Source organism: Seriola dumerili, unplaced genomic scaffold, assembly GCF_002260705.1.
Source record: "Seriola dumerili isolate Sdu_G_001 unplaced genomic scaffold, Sdu_1.0 BDQW01000493.1, whole genome shotgun sequence".
Classification (NCBI taxonomy): Eukaryota; Metazoa; Chordata; class Actinopteri; order Carangiformes; family Carangidae; genus Seriola; species Seriola dumerili.
Window position 1 is genome coordinate 195766 of NW_019174748.1, and position 17114 is coordinate 212879.

Here is a 17114-nt window from a genome sequence, read left to right on the forward strand (position 1 = left end):
CCGCAGACCCGCTGCTCTGTCAGCTGATTGTCTCCCGCTGCGGCTCGCGCTCTCTCTCACACCAGGTGTGTTCGATGACCTGACTGATTGATTGACTGATTGTTGACGGTGATTGTCGCCTCTTGCAGCGGCTCCGGGAGGGAACGAGCTTATCAGTGCGGCTGCAGACGCTGATCGATCATCGCGGATCGATGATCTGATCAGATGATGGATCATTCATCACTCTTCATCCTCCTCCTCCTCCTCCTCGTCGACAGCCTCCCGCCCGTGTTCAGACTCTGAATGAAGCTCCATCAGCACCACGCGGCGCGCTCACAACACCACGCGGCGGGCACGCGCGCGTCCACGCTCTCGTCTGTGCGCGCACACAGACTCAGCATGGAGACGGATTTAAATTGTGATTCGATCCGTGATCGAACAGATCGATAATCTCAGCAGATCCTGGTCCCAGTCCTCCATCCAGTCCAGCGAGGTCCAATCCAGAGGGTGAAATGTTTCAGGTTTAGAGACGGATTCAGATCCCAATAACAGATCAATAATTAATAAATCAGTTTCTTTATAGAAGAAAAACAACAAAGCAGACGAGACGATAAGTCACAGAGACCAGTGAACCAGTGGCGCTGCTCTCTCTTCTTGGTACCAATGAGGACTCTGCAGCTGCAGGTGAGTCCAGGTGAGACTGAATCCAGGTCTTTAAACCTGAATCAGAGAAAACTGATTTCTAGCACAGGGCTCAATATTTTATTCCTCTGCACAGAACTGAGAGAATAAATAATCCCGCTGCTGGTTCCAGTCCAGCCAGCCAGCCAGACGCGCGTAAACAACACTGAAAACACCAGTGATATTTAAAGCTTCTGCTGTTTTCCTCACTGTATGTGCGTGCGTGTCTGATATAAACAGGTCTGAATGTCTTGTTTGTCCTTTAAAGGTCTGAAGAAAAACTTCATGAAGCCACATATTCAGTAACTGAAACATCAATATAATCAATAACTAACTAGGACTTAGGTCTGATCACTGTTCACCTGTGATCACCTCAGTGAATATTATATAAAAAACACACATGCCACCTCTCCCATGATTCTGACCACCCCCCACATTTAAAAACACTTCTGGGCTGGTACTTCTGCTCCCGTGCGAGACCTGGTCCTCTGGTTTCAGGACCCGGGGCCAGATGCATAAATGACACAAACAAAAAACATGTGAACGCCATTTCCTGCACATAAATTAGTATTTATAAACAGAATGTGTCACCTGACACATTCTTTTGACCATGTGTTCACACAGTTTTCCAGAGTGATCCACTTTACAGTGAAGTGAATAAGCCATTTAATTTAACAAAAAATAAAATAACTTCTCAGAGCTTTTGTGCGTACACACATTTTCAGTCATGAATCTTCACAGAGTTTTATGCATCTGGCCCCTGGTCTCCTGGTTCCAGGCTGCGCTGTCTCCTGTGAAGTAAACCGGAGTCTGGACTCTAACAGGAAGTGGACTCCACACGGCCGGTAAAAAAATGCTCTAAAAATCTTTATTGTTCCAGAGAATATTGACAAACAGCTGGAAATCCACCGACCAATGAGACGCTCTGATGGCAGCTGAACGCTTCAGCAACAGAAGAAGAAACTGTTCTTACAGATGTTTATAAAAAAGAAAAATTACAGGAAGAAAATAATTTAGAGAGTAGGTTTAAACTCCGCCCCCTGATGGGTGTGTGACATTTGATGTTTAAATTGACGTCTGACAGACAGAACTACAATTCATATAAACTCAAACTTTATTGTTTCCATCTGAAGGTGAAAAGCTGTTGTCTCCACCCCTCGCTTTCTCCATGAAAAAAAACAAAACAAAACAAAAAACAAACAATAAAAAAAAAAAAACTGTAGAAGAACTGAGTCCTGATTGGTCGATAATGTACAAATATCCTACAAGTCTTTTATTTTGTTTGTTTCCTGTGAGACAGGAAGCTGTCAGAGCCCAGTCTCCTCCTCATGATGGTAACCACCTGCTGGGTGGAGCTCGAGACAACGGTAGCCAATCACCGTCCTCAGCAGCAGTGGGCTCCTCCTATTGGTGGGTTCTGAACTTCTTTGGTCCTACAGGTTTACTGAAACACAGTTTAAAAAAAAAAAAAAAAAAAAAAGGGACAGTTCACTATAGGTCAGAGATGAAAACCTCCTCCAGACCAGCTTCCTGTTAAAACCACATCAGAACTAAAACCAGAAACATAAGTGTCTGTCTCTGCCTTTCATTTGCCTGTCATTTGTTTTCTCTGATTCACTGGGCAGCAACATTCACACCTGTGCAGATGTACTGTACAATATATCTATAGAGTTTACCTACACAGTACACCTGATGTTGTTGTATATGAGGCACCAGTTCTCTCAGATACTGAATCTGAACACACTGAGGTCTCTACACCACCAGTCACAAGGTTTACAACTCCCAGGGTCAAAAGTCAGAGGTTAACTGAATAGTTCAGGTGACCAGGAATTGAACTGTCCTGTAGATGTGACAGAAAACCTGATGAAGACACTGCTGACCTTTATCTTTCCTGATGATGACAAACCCTGTACAACACTGTACTGCAGGAAGGAAGTCCTCCTTCCTGCAGTACAGTGTTGTACTGCAGAAAGGATGTACACTCATGTCAGAGAGGAGGGAAAAAGACAGACTGATTGGTCAGGGCTTCATCCTGCAGCAACATAATGAGCTACAACATAAGAAGACCAGAACATGATCAAGACCAGACCAGTCTCCAGCCCTGAACCACATCGAGTCTCAGACTTTTAACAGCTGATAAAGGAGGTAGTAAACCTCTGATCTGTAGTGTACAAACAGTGTTAGTTTGTATGATGGTTCTTACAAGTCAGGAGAAGGTCCTGGTCTCTTCACTGCTGGTTTGGCATCTTTACTGGTTTCTACAGGAGAAAAACACAAACAGCTGATCAACAGGACTGAACCCTCTTCTTCTCTGTTCTTTAGTTAAAGGTCTTAAGTTCTGATTCTACCTCTGCTGCTTCAGGTTCTGAGGCTCTGGACCTGCATTGACCTGCAGGTCCACTGGTCGTAGTGATCTCACCTTGTAACCACCGGACCTGCGTTGCCGGCCCGTATCCCTTCTGGTTGCGAGCAGCGATGCGGAAGATGATGGCGGGTTTGGTGGTGTAGTCGATGTGGGCGTTAGCGAGGCTGGAGGCCTGGACCAGGCAGGACGGGTTGGGACCACAGTAGACCCTCATGAAGGCCAGCTGGGCAGGAACAGAACCTGAACCGGAGGTGGCCTGGCTGGACTGGATGGCCAGATATACGGAGTACTCCATGATCTTCCCCGATGTGACAGCAGGAGGCTCCCAGGTGAGCTGAGCTCCGTCCAGGTTCTGCAAACCCACAATGAAAGATAAGGACCTTTAACAGCTGAATCTTTTTCAGAGGCCTCAGTGACTGAACCTCATTTCCTATGATCCTCTCTGTGGATCAGACTGCAGCTGTCAGGTTTCATAGTGCAACATCAACTGATGTTAGGAAACAGGTTCTGACTGCCAGCAGTCGGAGCAGGAGGTCTACCTAAAATTTATCCATCTGTTCATCCATTCATTCAACCATCCATCACTCGCTCGCTGTTCTCAGTTTGCCTCCTCTCGGCCTCACACAGACCAGTGTATACGGATGAATCTGCAGAGTGATGAGGTCACAGTGATTTGCTCTGGATGGATCTGTAGATGCACACACATGGGCACACACACACACACAGGTCTCTGTGGACTTTACAAACAGGTGTCTCACCTTACTGATCTTGATGGCGCAGGGTGCTCCAGGGAAACCAGGCAGACACGTCTTAAACGCCGACACCTCGGAGAACGCTCCACGGCCGCAGATGTTGATCCCTGCAACACGGAACTTGTAGGCCGTCCCCGGCTGCAGCTCCACCCTCCTCATTTGACTGTAGTCCGGCATCACACCTGAGTCGTCCTGCATGTTATCAATAACCTGATCAACACGCCTGAGTCATCTTGCCAATATCTAATCAATACTGTGTTCAACAAATAACAAAATAAAAGCCTCCTTTATACACTGGTTATATAGGACAGACCAAACAACCAGTCTGAGACCACCCGAACTGATCCATGTTATGAAGTGTGAAGCTCTTACGTCGGCCATGTTGTCGTCGTACGGGACGTAGTAGTGAGAGACCACCATGTTGGTAACCTTGACAATGCCGACATCACACCACCGATTGTCCCTCACCGAAGACTTCATCTGGACCCCCTGATCCAGTATACATAGAGACACACACTTGTGTTACATTAGTTGCGAGGACTCTCCTTGATGTATTACATCTCTAGCCCCAAACCCTTTTAGCATGTTGTTAGCATGTCTTCTGTGTGTTTGCTGCCTCCTCCGACCCTCCAGCAGCTGCTTCTCACCCCTGTGGTTGCTGCGATGCCATTGGTCACCTCTGTCACTGTGGCAGCAGCTTGGATTTTAGTTGGACCAACTGTCAGAGCAGGGGCGGGGCTGAACGTGCTGGCCAATCGGGCAACGGCGCTCGTTACTGCTGATGATGTGAGCTCGTGCCCGTTACTCTCTGCTGCAGGGTCATTGAGGCTGTCTGCTGGAGCCAGGCCCTCTGGAAAACAGGGTTAGAAAACTTTTCTGAACACATCTGGAACAAGTCTGAGCAAACTCAGTCTGAAAGGACCTTGGTCAGGACCAGATTACTGACTGTCCTTGTCTCTTTATTCTCTCTACCTGTGGGCACATTGCTGTGCTGTGATTCTGGTTCTGCAGGTTCTGGTTGGTTGTGGATGTCCTGCAGCTGCTGTTGGACCAGAGCTGCCAGTTCCTGCTGTGTCAGAACGATGGGGATGGACTGATCCACCTCTGCTTCACCTGCAGACAGAGACAAACATGTAAAGACACAGTGACCACAGAGTCCAGTTTCTAACAGCTCTGCGAGCGGATAAGGGACCAGTGCTCCCCCCACAAGCTCTGAGGAACAAGACTCTCTGAGACCAACTCCTAACCCTGGACAGAACTCCAAACACCATGTCTACTGACACCAGATCCCACTTGATAACACTAAACTCGTCTGAGTTTGAGAAGATCTGACAGGAGTACTGAGATAAACTGACCAGATCCAGGTTCAGAACCTGCAGAGACTAAGAAGACTGAAGCTGGAACTGCTGCTGAAAGGGGTCCAACAAAGACCTGGATTAATGTCTGAAGACTTTTGTAAAGGAGATACTTTTAAATTTGTCATTATCATCATTGATTATAGACTTATCAGAAAAATCTAAATTTTTATCACTTTACAATTAAATCTACAAAGAGGGTATCTGAGTGTGTGTGTGTGTGTGTGTGTGTGTGTGTTACCAATGTGTCCCGCTGCCTGCAGTACAGCCTGTATTGTCGCCTGCTGAGCTGCTTCCTCCGTCACAGTCAGCTGATCTGGGGTCAGTCCTGTCGTCATGAGGGTTGTCGTCCCGGATACCACCTCACCTAGGTCCCCTTCTGATGACATCAGCTCCTGAGGAAGACCACTGTCCGATGTCCCTATCTGAGTTTGGAGTGGGGATGGTTAATATTACTCTATGTACCTCTGTATGTACCTGTGTGTGTGTGTGTGTGTGTGTGTGTGTGTGTGTGTGTGTGTGTGTACCTGTGCTGCTGCCTCGCTGTCCTCCACATGAACCTGCAACACTGACGATACTGATGACATCACAGCCTCAGAATGGCTGTCAGTATGCAAAGGCTTCTCCACCACCTCTGCAGCTGCTGTCACCATGGCGACAGCCACTGTCTCAGAAGACTCCGCCCTGTCATCTCCGACCAATGAGGATATCTCCTACACACACACACACACACACACACACACACTGTCAGTATCATCCCCTCTGTGTTTGTGTGTTGGTGTGTGTGTGTGTGTTTGTGTGTGAGACTTACAGGTATGGATGGTCCAGGTGTGGGCGTTGCCTGTGTAACCGTGGTAACAGCTCTGCTCTGACTGGTTGTGGTGGAGGAGGCGGAGTCAGAGGAGGAGACTGGGTTTGTGGAGTCTACCTGCAGACCGTCTCCACCCTGCTGAGCTGGAGACACAGAGACCAGGAAGTGAGGTCACTTCCTGCTGAGTTTACCTGATGCACCTGTACCTGCAGTCTGCTGAGTACCTGATCTTCAGTCACAGAACTGGATCCAGCTGATCCTGGACCCAGATTAACTCACATTTCATCATGTTTCATAACCTTCAAGCTCTGAACTGAGCGACCAGACTGAACCTGATCCACAGACTGAACCTGATTCACAGACTGATCCTGATCCACAGACTGAACCTGATTCACAGACTGAACCTGATCCACAGACTGAACCTGATCCACAGACTGAACCTGATTCATAGACTGATCCTGATCCAGACTGAACCTGATTCACAGACTGAACCTGATCCACAGACTGAACCTGATTGACAGACTGATCCTGATCCAGACTGAACCTGGTTCACAGATCCTGTCATCATCTCTTTCTGTTGTATCTGCAGTGTTTACACTTGTCTGGATCAGTACACTATCTGTTCTTGACAGACCTCCCTCTGTGACCCTTATGCTTCCAGGTCATCTCCAGGACTAGCTGAAATAATGCCAGGTTTTCCAGGACCTGGTCTAACAGGTATAGTCCAGGTGTGTAGGTGTGTCAGCAGGTTACCTGTGGCTGTGGTAGCAGTGTTGGTGGTTCCTGTCTCATGTGTCTCACATGGTGGATTTGAACACACCTGAAACCAGAAATGGAGAGTTTTAAACCTGGTATACCTTTAACTTGTGCTCACCTGTCGATCCACCTGTTGTCTCACCTGTCTGAGTCCTCCAGCTCCTGCTGTGGTAGCGGTGTTGGTGGTTCCTGTCTCATGTGTCTCACATGGTGGATTTGAACACACCTGAAACCAGAAATTGAGTTTTAAACCTGGTTTACCTTTAACCCATGCTCACCTGTCGATCCACCTGTGGTCTCACCTGTCTGAGTCCTCCAGTTCCTGCTGTGGTAGCGGCGTTGGTGGTTCCTGTCTCATGAGTCTCACATGGTGGATTTGAACCCACCTGAAACCAGAAATGGACAGTTTTAAACCTGGTATACCTTTAACTTGTGCTCACCTGTCGATCCGCCTGTGGTCTCGCCTGTCTGAGTCTTCCAGCTCCTGCTGTGGTAGCGGCGTTGGTGGTTCCTGTCTCATGAGTCTCACATGGTGGATTTGAACCCACCTGAAACCAGAAATGGACAGTTTTAAACCTGGTATACCTTTAACTTGTGCTCACCTGTCGATCCGCCTGTGGTCTCGCCTGTCTGAGTCTTCCAGCTCCTGCTGTGGTAGCGGTGTTGGTGGTTCCTGTCTCATGAGTCTCACATGGTGGATTTGAGCAGGTGTTTCCTCCATTCAGACTGACAGGAAGGGGAGGAGCAGACTGCTGAGCTGGAGGCTGGATAGAGCTCACCTGTGGGGGAGAGGGGAGGACCTGCAGGTCAGGGGAGTCGTACAGGTAGTGTAGGTGTACAGGTGTGATGAGGAATGTTCAGGAGCTTCCTCTGATGATCTACAGGTAAGGACAGCTGATCATCAGTAACAGGTGACTTCTGATCACATAGTCTCTGCAGTTTGAGCCGATCTGAGTTGGTTCAGTGTTAGTTCTGGTCCAGACCAGGTCTCAGCCCTGCAGCATGTACAGAGTCCTGACCCAGTTCAACCCAGAGCTGTTGAGCTGTTTGTTACCTGTCTGACCAGATCACCTGAGTCAGGTAACTCACATCATTAATTAAAACACCTGAGTAACTTCACCTGCAGCTCTTGGCTCATGTTGGTGGAGGCAACGGTGGCGGTGTTGGTCGTCCCTGTCTCGTGGGTCTCACAAGGTGGGTTGGAGCAGACTCTGTCGTCACTGCCGATTGCTGCTGTGGCAATGGTGGCGGTGTTGGTCGTCCCTGTCTCGTGGGTCTCACAAGGCGGGTTGGAGCAGACCAGCGTCACTGCAGTATCATCAGTGACATCATCAACACAGCTGATTATTTCCTGCTGAGTGAGGTTGTACTGCAGTGTTAGTGCTGATATCTGTATCTGACTGGTCTGAGCAGTACTCGTAGTACTGGTTCCTGTACCTGTAGTAGTTGAAGTACCTCCAGCTGACCCCTCTACAGTGGTAGTAGTAGCAGTACTTGTAGTACTTCCAGGTTCTTCTGAAGTAGGAGAAGCCATGATGGAGACGGGCAGATCCTGGACCAGTAGATCCTGGACCAGAGGCTGAGCTTCAGCACCGCTGGGAGTCGTGATCAGAGTCACCTGCAGAGGGGAAACAGTATTACTGTACTACTACAGTATTTCAACAGAACCCCATAGAGTATTACTACAGTACCACAGTATAACTACAGTACTATTACAGTGCTACAGTCCGACAGGTTGTATTTTACCTGTTTTGGTCCTGCTAAAGTAGCAGTTGCCGTGGTAACCTGGCTGGCCAGTGAAGCAATGGATGCCAGGGTGGTGATAGGTGTTGCTAGTGAGGCGTTGGCAGCAGCAACAGCTCCACCGGCCATCGTGGTGGAGACACTTCCTGTTACTGTTCCCAGACTGGACACACCTGCAGAGACAAAAATACAGACTCACCTGTCAGAGACTCACCTGTTGAGTCTGAGTCTGTCTACTCAGAGACAGACATTTCTACAGGTGATTCATTGCAGGACCTCCTGCAGTGTGGTCTTGTGGGGGCACCCAGCACCTGACCCATGTTTACCTGTGGTTGCCTTGACGACCATGACGGTGGATTTGGAGCCGACAGCTCCTGGTGACACCAGTCGGACTCCGCTCATTGGGACGGTCCTGAGGATAGTACCAGGTGTACCTGGAGCTCCTTTCAACACCACCTGAACACACACACACACACAAGAAATCTGTAATTTGGAAAATTTAGTTTTTCTAACCCCCTTCACCGATCACAGAAACTAGGTTTTATGCTTCCATGATTCTTGAAGCTGGACTTGAAGCTGCTGAGTGATCACTCTTGGCTCACTGCTGACAGGATGTGTGTGTGTGTGTGTGTGTGTGTGTGTTACCTGTGTGACCCCCTGCTGGCCGCCTGCAGTGATTTTGGGGACAGTGGTGATGATCTTTCCCACAGTTCCTGGAGTTACCATTTTGGTGGTCAGGATGGTGATTGGACTGCTACCACCTGCAGAGGGAGGGGCTTCACTCAGTCAACCATCACACTAGAAATAAAAGCTCAGGTATTCAGGTGTGTGTTGTTCATGTACCTGCTCCCCCCTGCAACGCAGACACTGGGATGGTTTTGAAGATGGTGGTTCCGGGTTTGGAGGATGTCGGGGAGACGCCCAGGATGGTGGGTTTGGTTGGTGTGGATCCGGCCTGTGTGGCGCTGAGGATGGTAGTCTGTTTACCATCTGCTGACGTCACCAGTTTCAGGATGGTTCCTGCTGGGAGGCCGCCCTTTGTCTGGAACAGAGACACAAAAGGTTAATATCTGAACTGCTCCAGGAGAACTCTGGGTAGAAACCATTAGAAATGAGTAGAAACCAGTAGAACTCTGGATTGAAACCATGGTACCTGGATGATCTGGGTGACAGGGCTGCTCCCAGCCTGACCAGTAACCGCTCCACTCTGAACTGGTTTGGTTTGGACCATGGACACCACCTTCCCCAGGTTACTGAGGTTACCAATCTGAAACAGAGGCAGGATGCTGTCATCAGATCTGTCAAAATGAACATACAGGTGTGGGGTCACGCCCAGCAGGTAACACTCACCAGAGCCCCGCCTCCTCCCACACTAAGTGGACTGTTAACGAGAGTGATGGTCTTTGTGACTCCGCCCACTACCGTGGTGACCACCTGGGCCTGTTGGGACACTGTCACTGTGCCCGACTTATGGACTGTGATGATTGGTCGGGTGGGGGTCCCTGGAGTGGAGACTACTGAGGCCCCGCCCACCTGAGCAGCAGCTGTCTTTAACATCCGAGTGGCCGGGTTGCTCACCTGAGACAGAAAACAGGTGAGTCTTCCTTCTGTTGTGTGTGTGTGATGGTCTCGGCAAGTTCTGCGGTTTCTGCTGCAGGTCTCAGTATCTATGTTTATCTAAACTGACAGATTCTAGATCTGCCTGAAGTCACCTGCCTCACAGCTTCTCTGAGGCTCTGCCCCTATAAAAGCCCTCATCTCCCTCTCTCACTCAGCCCTCTGAGAGCTGGTTGGATTTCTACACCTCAGACCTACCTGAGCTACACTTGCTGCTGGAGGCCTCAAACGGCACCTCAAACCAGGCCAAGCATGTTTATAGTTTGAGGCCCCATGGCTGAGGTTCATGTGGACAGGTGTTTCAGTTGTTTCTGGTGTTTGTTGTTGTTTTATGATGATAACTTTCCTGTATTAAACCTGATCATTTAATTTCCAAAATTTCCTGTGACACCTGCAGTTCTTATGTTACCAACACAACATGACAAACTGTGTAACCTCGCACGGATGGCTGTAGTCTGTAGTTACCATGGTAACAGGAGCAGCCACTTTGACTGGCAGACTGTTGGATCCTGGACTGATAGCCACCGTCTTTACAATCGTGGCTCCTGCAGCGACGTTCAGCACAGTCGGCGAGGACGGAGGGATCTTCTGAGTTGCTGCAGCCGCTGCCGCCAACGCCGCCATACCACTCATCTGAGAACCGCTGCCTATTGGCTGAAAGCATACGGACAGCAGGACAGAGGTTCAGTGCTAGAAGTCATATACCAGAGCTTTTAGTCGTATCTCATGGCCTTCAGATAAATACAACCACCTGTTGTCATGTGACTGAAATTTGACACAGGACACACAGTCACAGTTGAACCATCTCCATGACAACTGGTATGTTGTTACTTGGAGCTGTAGAAATAAAACTGAACTGAATGACAACAGGTGATTGTACTGAGGTAGACAGGGCTTTGCCATCAAGAAAACTGATCCATCTAATTTACAACTCCACAAACTGTTTGTGGTTGAAAGCTCCAGTAAAAGTAAGTGGAACAGTTAAGGTAACGGAGACAGAAATCTACCTACCGTCCCCTGTCCGGGCTGAGCAGGTACCACCATACGAACACCTGCAGGAAGTGTCGTCACAGCAACCGGGGATTTGGGCGCGGCCTGTCTCACTGTGACGACAGAGGCTCCTCCCACTGCACCTGCAGCTGCTGCCACCTTCAGGACAGCTGCAGAAACACAACAGGTGAGAAATCTTCACATCTACCTGTTCTATCATTTGTAGATGTATGTGTGCAGGTGTGTGAACACACCTGGTGCTTTGGCAGCAGCCAATGGGCTTCCAGGTATGGAGGCAGTGGGGGAGGGGAGCAGCGTGATGCCAGACAATGGGATGGCCTGGGTCGCAGGTGCCATGGCGATGGGGCTTTTGGGGGAACTGGCTCCAGGTGTGGCAGTGGGGACAGGGTTGGGGGCTGGGCTGGAGGCAGGTGAGGTAGTTGCAGGTGTAGCAGGGATGTCGTACTTCTGCACCTGCAGTAGGTAAGTGTCTGCGGTCTGTGATGGCCCCCAGCTCACCTCCAGAGACGACGTGTTGGCCCGGACCAGCTGCACCCGAGAGGGAGCACAGGGACGCTCTGAGGACAGACAGGTGAGACAGGGTCAGACACACAGGCAACATCACATCAGACAGACAGGTGAGACAGGCAGGAGCCAGTCCTCAGCAAGCCAGAGCTCAAACCTCAACCTCAAAACATTTCATTCTGGTTTCTGCCCACAACACAGGACTGAGTGCTCCTCAAGGTTACCAACCACCTGCTGCTCTCTGCTGACTCCTCCTCCACTTCCACCTCAGACTCCCCTTCTTTCCTGATCTGAAGCCACAGTGACCTCTGACCTCTTTCTTTCACTTGAAACAAACAACCTCAACCTCTGACCTCCTGACACCTTCATCCAGCCACATGCAGACTGGATTCACTGACAAACCTTAATCCTGTTCAGTGAACTCCACCACATCCACAGCTCCTCTGTCTCACTCTTGTCAACAGGGGCTCAAACTCAACTATAGAAATAAAAATGTACTATTATTGTTGTACACAGCACCAGTGCTCCTCACCTGTCTCCAGGTACCAAAGGTCCTTGCAGCACACCTGGTTGTTCCAGGCCTTCCTGTATCCGTCCCTGCCACTCCAGATGTAGAGTCTGGAGTTGATGGACACGCTGCAGTGACCTGCTCGAGCTCTGGGGACGTTCTCTTCCAGATTTTCCATCACGACTGTCTCCCAACACAGGGTGTCTGAGCAGAGAGGCAGGTAAACAGACGGGTAGATAAAAAGGCAGACAAATAGGTAAACAGTCTGTGTGACTTTATTTATCATGTGTGGTCAGATGTCCCCTGTGGAGTTTTTGGCCTCTAGTAACCTCTTTGTTTATGCAGATGCACCAGTGTGTTCACATGGGTGACGTGACACACACGTCCTACCAAAGGTTTTCACATGAAATCACAGATCTACAGTGTAGACACTGTGCCAACAAAGATCAAGGACTGTGAAGGAAATATTAATGTAAACAACATTTTTCCTAAAATCCTCTTTGAACATGTTTAATGAGGAAGGACTCAGAAATTGTCTTCATCATGTCTGAACTGTAGGATACGAATTTCTTAGATATTAGAGGGAGACATGAGAGTGGATCTTCACTCTCCTGTTGTGACTCTGACTTCATTGTTGAAGTGGCCTGTCTTACAGAGTTTCCCACAGGTGGAGAATTTACTTGTGGTGGTGGTGCAGTGTGTGACTGATGTGCAAACATAGTCTCATGCTGTTTAGAGGGGGGGACTGTGACCCAGGTTATTTTCTGTCGCAGCAGTTTAACCGATGTTCCTTAAATGCCTCACATGCAGACTGTCAGAGCAACTTCCCTGATGTTTGGTGGCTGCAGCTGGTCCGCTGGTCAGGTGCCTGCAGCCAACCAGCAACCAGAGAGACTAGTACTGTGTGTGTGTGTGTGTGTGTGTGTGTGTGTGTGTGTGTGTGTGTGTGTGTGTGTGTGTGTGTGTGTGTGTGTGTGTGTGTGTACCCAGGTTGAGGCAGGCCAGTGTGTTGGTACACTTCCACTCTTTCTCATGAGTCGCCACTTTAACATCATCCATCACCAGAGGAACCCAACCTCCAAACACATACATCCTGACAGAGAGAAAAACAGGTGGAAAGGGAGACAGGTGGAGGGAGAGAGTCCAGTATAAATGTTAGATTAATATTTGCATTAACAACAGTATTGTAGTATAAGTACGTGTTTGGAGTATTAGTACATGTATCTTACTTGTTGTTGATGGTGGTGGCGGAGTGCAGGCTGCGGGGGAGGGGGGCCATTCCACTGAGGGCTGGTTTCCTCCAAGTCAGAGAGTCTGTGACATCATCAGAACAGGAACCAATCAGAAATCAGTACAGGTTAGTTAAAGCTTGAGCTGTTATCATCCTGTCACTCATTAAACCACCAGACCACTCAAAGTCTGACCACTGTCACTGCCTCACCTGTGCTGAGCGTTCTCTCACCTATGTCTAACCTGTGCTGAGCATAACCTCACCTGTGTCTCACCTGTGCTGAGCGTAACCTCACCTATGTCTCTCCTGTGCTGAGCGTAACCTCACCTTTGTCTCACCTGTGCTCAGTGTAACCTCACCTGTGTCTCACCTGTGCTGAGCGTAACCTCACCTGTGTCTCACCTGTGCTGAGCGTAACCTCACCTGTGTCTCACCTGTGCTAAGCGTTCTCTCACCTGTGCTAAGCGTTCTCTCATCTGTGTCTCACCTGTGCTCAGTGTAACCTCACCTGTGTCTCACCTGTGCTCAGTGTAACCTCACCTGTGTCTCACCTGTACTCAGTGTAACCTCACCTGTGTCTCACCTGTACTCAGTGTAACCTCACCTGTGTCTCACCTGTACTCAGTGTAACCTCACCTGTGTCTCACCTGTACTCAGTGTAACCTCACCTGTGTCTCACCTGTACTCAGTGTAACCTCACCTGTGTCTCACCTGTGCTGAGCGTAACCTCACCTGTGTCTCACCTGTGCTAAGCGTTCTCTCACCTGTGTCTCACCTGTGCCAAGTATGTCTCACCTGTCCTGAGCGCTCTCTCACCTGTGTCTCACCTGTGCTGAGTGGGCCTCACCTGTGCCGTGCGTGCCTCACCTATGTCTAGGACCCATAGGTCTCCCAGTCTGCAGCCGCTCATCCCACCGTAGATGATCAGTTTGTTGGCCGTGCGGCCAGTCGTTGCCACGGCCGTGTGACTCTCTCTGGGCGGCGGCGGCTGACCCAACGTCATCGGGATCTCCCAGCCGACCACACTGGAGCCTGGACGCAGCTCCAAAGAGTACAGGTCATTCAGGTACCTGAGAGGGGTCAAAGGTCAGTCAGAAACATGACAGACAGTCAGTTCTAAAACTGGACCAACAGATTTCAGCTCTGGGATTTTTTGAGGCTTCATGTGGTGTCAAAGTCCAGACGGTCAGACTGTGTCAGATACCTGAGTACACCTGTCTGTCTGTTTCCCACCTGGGGATGTTGTTCTTGGGGTCCTCGCTGTCGTTGGCCAGTCCTCCAAACAGGTAACAGCGACTGCCAATCAGAGAGAAGCTGTGTCCGAGGCGAGGACAGGGGGGGGGTCCATTCTTTGGAGCTTTGGCCTTCAGACGTTTCCACTCCCAGCGACTCGCCTGAAGGGAAGATTTTATTAACAATGCGTTTCTGGACCAGAAGCTCAAACGCTTAAACTTAAACTTAGATCAGTCAGTTAGAAGTCTGAACAGAGGTAGGTCTGAAGAAGCCGGACATTTGGTGGTCACAGATCCTGACAGCTGGAATATAAATTATTAACTAACCCAGGCTTCAGAACCTTTCAGCTCATTAGTTCAACTTTTAAAGACAGATGTGGGGGAAAAAAAGACTAATTATCTTATAATGATTTGATTATTTTTATGTTGCAGCATTTACATGAACATAAATCACTCTGCAGCTCTCCAGTCAGCTCTCCACCTGCTGCTCAGGACCAGGAATGTGTGATAACCTTTAATTAGTCAACATCTGACATGTTGTCCACGTCTTGGGGCCCCGCCCCCTACAGTGACATCACTCACCTGCAACTCATACAGGTCGTTGCTGTATTTGCCGTACTCCACCATCCCTCCGAACACCAGCAGCCTTGTCCCATCACACACGAAGCCGTAGGCGGCACAGCCAGGGGGGACATCACCACGCACCGCAGGGATGAACCACTGGTTGGTGGCTGGTAACAAGTTAGACATGTTACAGTTATACTTCATTAAACTACAGACTGAGATGCAGACTGTGAGCTCTCTCCAAGCTGCTGGCTGCCAAAGATTGTTTGTGAGTGAAGACACATCAGAGAAATTATCAGCTGATCAAAGCTTTTAATTACAGCACAGACATCAGATCAATGTCTGGAGTTCATTAAACTCAAGAGTTCTGGATCAGGATTTGGATCAATTATTATTATTAAGTTATTTTCATATTATTCGTAAGTTATATTGATGTTTATGTTTATAATTATTTGTTATTTTCATATTCTATTAGTATTATGTTTTCACGTTATTTTTATGTTTTATGTTCATGGTACTTCCCGCGGTGTCAGTGTTTTCTACTGCAGCAGGGGGCGTGTCTGTGGCGTCACCAGTGTTTTCAGTAAAAACGCGCCATTTCTCTCCGTGTTTCAGCCAGAGCCGCTGTTAGCTTCCTGCTAATCTTGTTAGCATGCACAGTATCGGTATAAGTTAGCCTAGCCTAGCCTAGCCTAGCAGGCTAATCAAAAGCCCGCATCAGTTAAAGTCTCATCCCCAGAATAAAATCACAACACAAGTTATTTTAGCTTTCAAGCAAAGTTAGCAGTTAGCATCCAGGCAGCATTAACAGATGCAAATCAAAGCAGAGTTAGCATTAGCGTCTGTTCACATTGCTGCTGTATCTCCGCACAGATCCACACTTCACAGATAAGTACCGACATACGGGCCGCGGTTACCCCGCTACCTGTATTGTAGACGTGCAGCTCGTCCACTATCCCCTCGTTCCCTCCGCCGAACACCACCATCAGCTCCTTGATGGCCACGGCTCTGTGTCCGTGCCGGGGCCGCGGAACCGGGCCGGTCCAGCCCACTACGCGCTTCCAGCGGGGCTGCAGCACCGCGGGTTCGGATGCCATGACGCTGCTGTCAGGGTCCGCTCCTCCCGGTCTTCAGTGAGAGAAAAATCCAAGTTTCGTTGAGACTTCAGTAAAAGTTTAAAATCGTCTCCCGCTCGCTAACTGCGAGGGATTAGCATTATCCCGCTAACTAGCTCCGTGGCTAACTTGCCTCGGCTAACTCTGCGGGCTGTGACCAGTGTCTATCCCGGGGTCGGTAACGTGTATTAGACACTGAAAAGCTGGCCTCCAACAGACATAAACTGAAGAACCGGTTTTAAGCTCAGCCCAGATGGTGGCTCAGAGATGGACCGCTGTGCTGTTAACTAGCCCGCAGACTGCAGCGGACAGTCCGCCATTTTACCCGGTGAACACTGTTCAGAGTCGCCAGAAAGTCGCCGGTAGCTGCTCAGGCTGGCACACACAAACGCAGATCAGGCGGCAGGTGAATTCGTTGCACGGCTGCTCCATGCACCGGTGTGACGGGGAACCGTCGAGGTTGCTGGCCGCTGTTAAATACGCAGAGCAGAGGGGCTGTGTGCCGGGAAGGGAGCCGCCATCTTGCTGCTAACAGCAACTAAAGAAAACACAGAGCGGCTAACTGCTAACGGCTAACGGACAAGTCAACACAGCTGACAGTGTCCCACTGTTTACACCGAATAACCTGAAAACACCTGCTTGGTGACACCAGGTTCCTGCAGTGGTCACCAGGTGTAATTTAACACCTTTATCACGGTCACAGCTGTTAAAGGAAAGTAAACAAACAAACCTGCAGTTATTCTGAAGTTCATCGGTTAATTTCCATGTTTTGTTAGAACTTCTCAGCTGTGAATAACAATTATTTATATATATATATATATATATAATAACATAATCACCCCACAACAGTAAATTGATTGTAATCAGCTGTAGTTCATTAAACTGAATTT

At 49.1% G+C, this 17114-nt stretch overlaps 1 protein-coding gene across 1 annotated transcript; it reads right to left on the reverse strand.

The window, feature by feature from the left end:
• Window positions 1-1535: 1535 nt before the first annotated feature.
• Window positions 1536-16710, reverse strand: LOC111235425 (host cell factor 1-like). The gene is made up of 32 exons (XM_022763889.1): window positions 16035-16710; window positions 15128-15276; window positions 14547-14707; window positions 14181-14383; window positions 13312-13396; window positions 13069-13175; window positions 12107-12286; window positions 11304-11627; window positions 11071-11219; window positions 10525-10713; window positions 9793-10020; window positions 9596-9709; window positions 9286-9484; window positions 9088-9203; window positions 8769-8898; window positions 8446-8615; window positions 8137-8317; window positions 7820-8007; window positions 7326-7478; window positions 7002-7085; window positions 6842-6925; window positions 6697-6763; window positions 5944-6086; window positions 5660-5845; window positions 5374-5557; window positions 4750-4890; window positions 4425-4627; window positions 4150-4266; window positions 3784-3969; window positions 3080-3377; window positions 2864-2918; window positions 1536-2104 (listed from the first exon to the last, which is right to left on the reverse strand). Exons 1-32 carry the CDS (start codon window positions 16204-16206, stop codon window positions 2065-2067), a joined length of 4986 nt encoding a protein of 1661 aa, XP_022619610.1. The 5' UTR covers window positions 16207-16710; the 3' UTR covers window positions 1536-2064.
• Between the last annotated feature and the right edge of the window lie 404 nt (window positions 16711-17114).

Bases quoted from the DNA above. Each gene is read 5' to 3' on its own strand.
- LOC111235425 (XM_022763889.1), bottom strand. From the start codon at position 16,206: ATGGCATCCGAACCCGCGGTGCTGCAGCCCCGCTGGAAGCGCGTAGTG. The intron at 15,277-16,034 runs GTAGCGGGGTAA...ACTTGTTACCAG, and splicing joins GCTGCACGTCTACAATACAG to CCACCAACCAGTGGTTCATC. The intron at 7,479-7,819 runs GTGAAGTTACTC...TCTCCCCCACAG, and splicing joins ACATGAGCCAAGAGCTGCAG to GTGAGCTCTATCCAGCCTCC.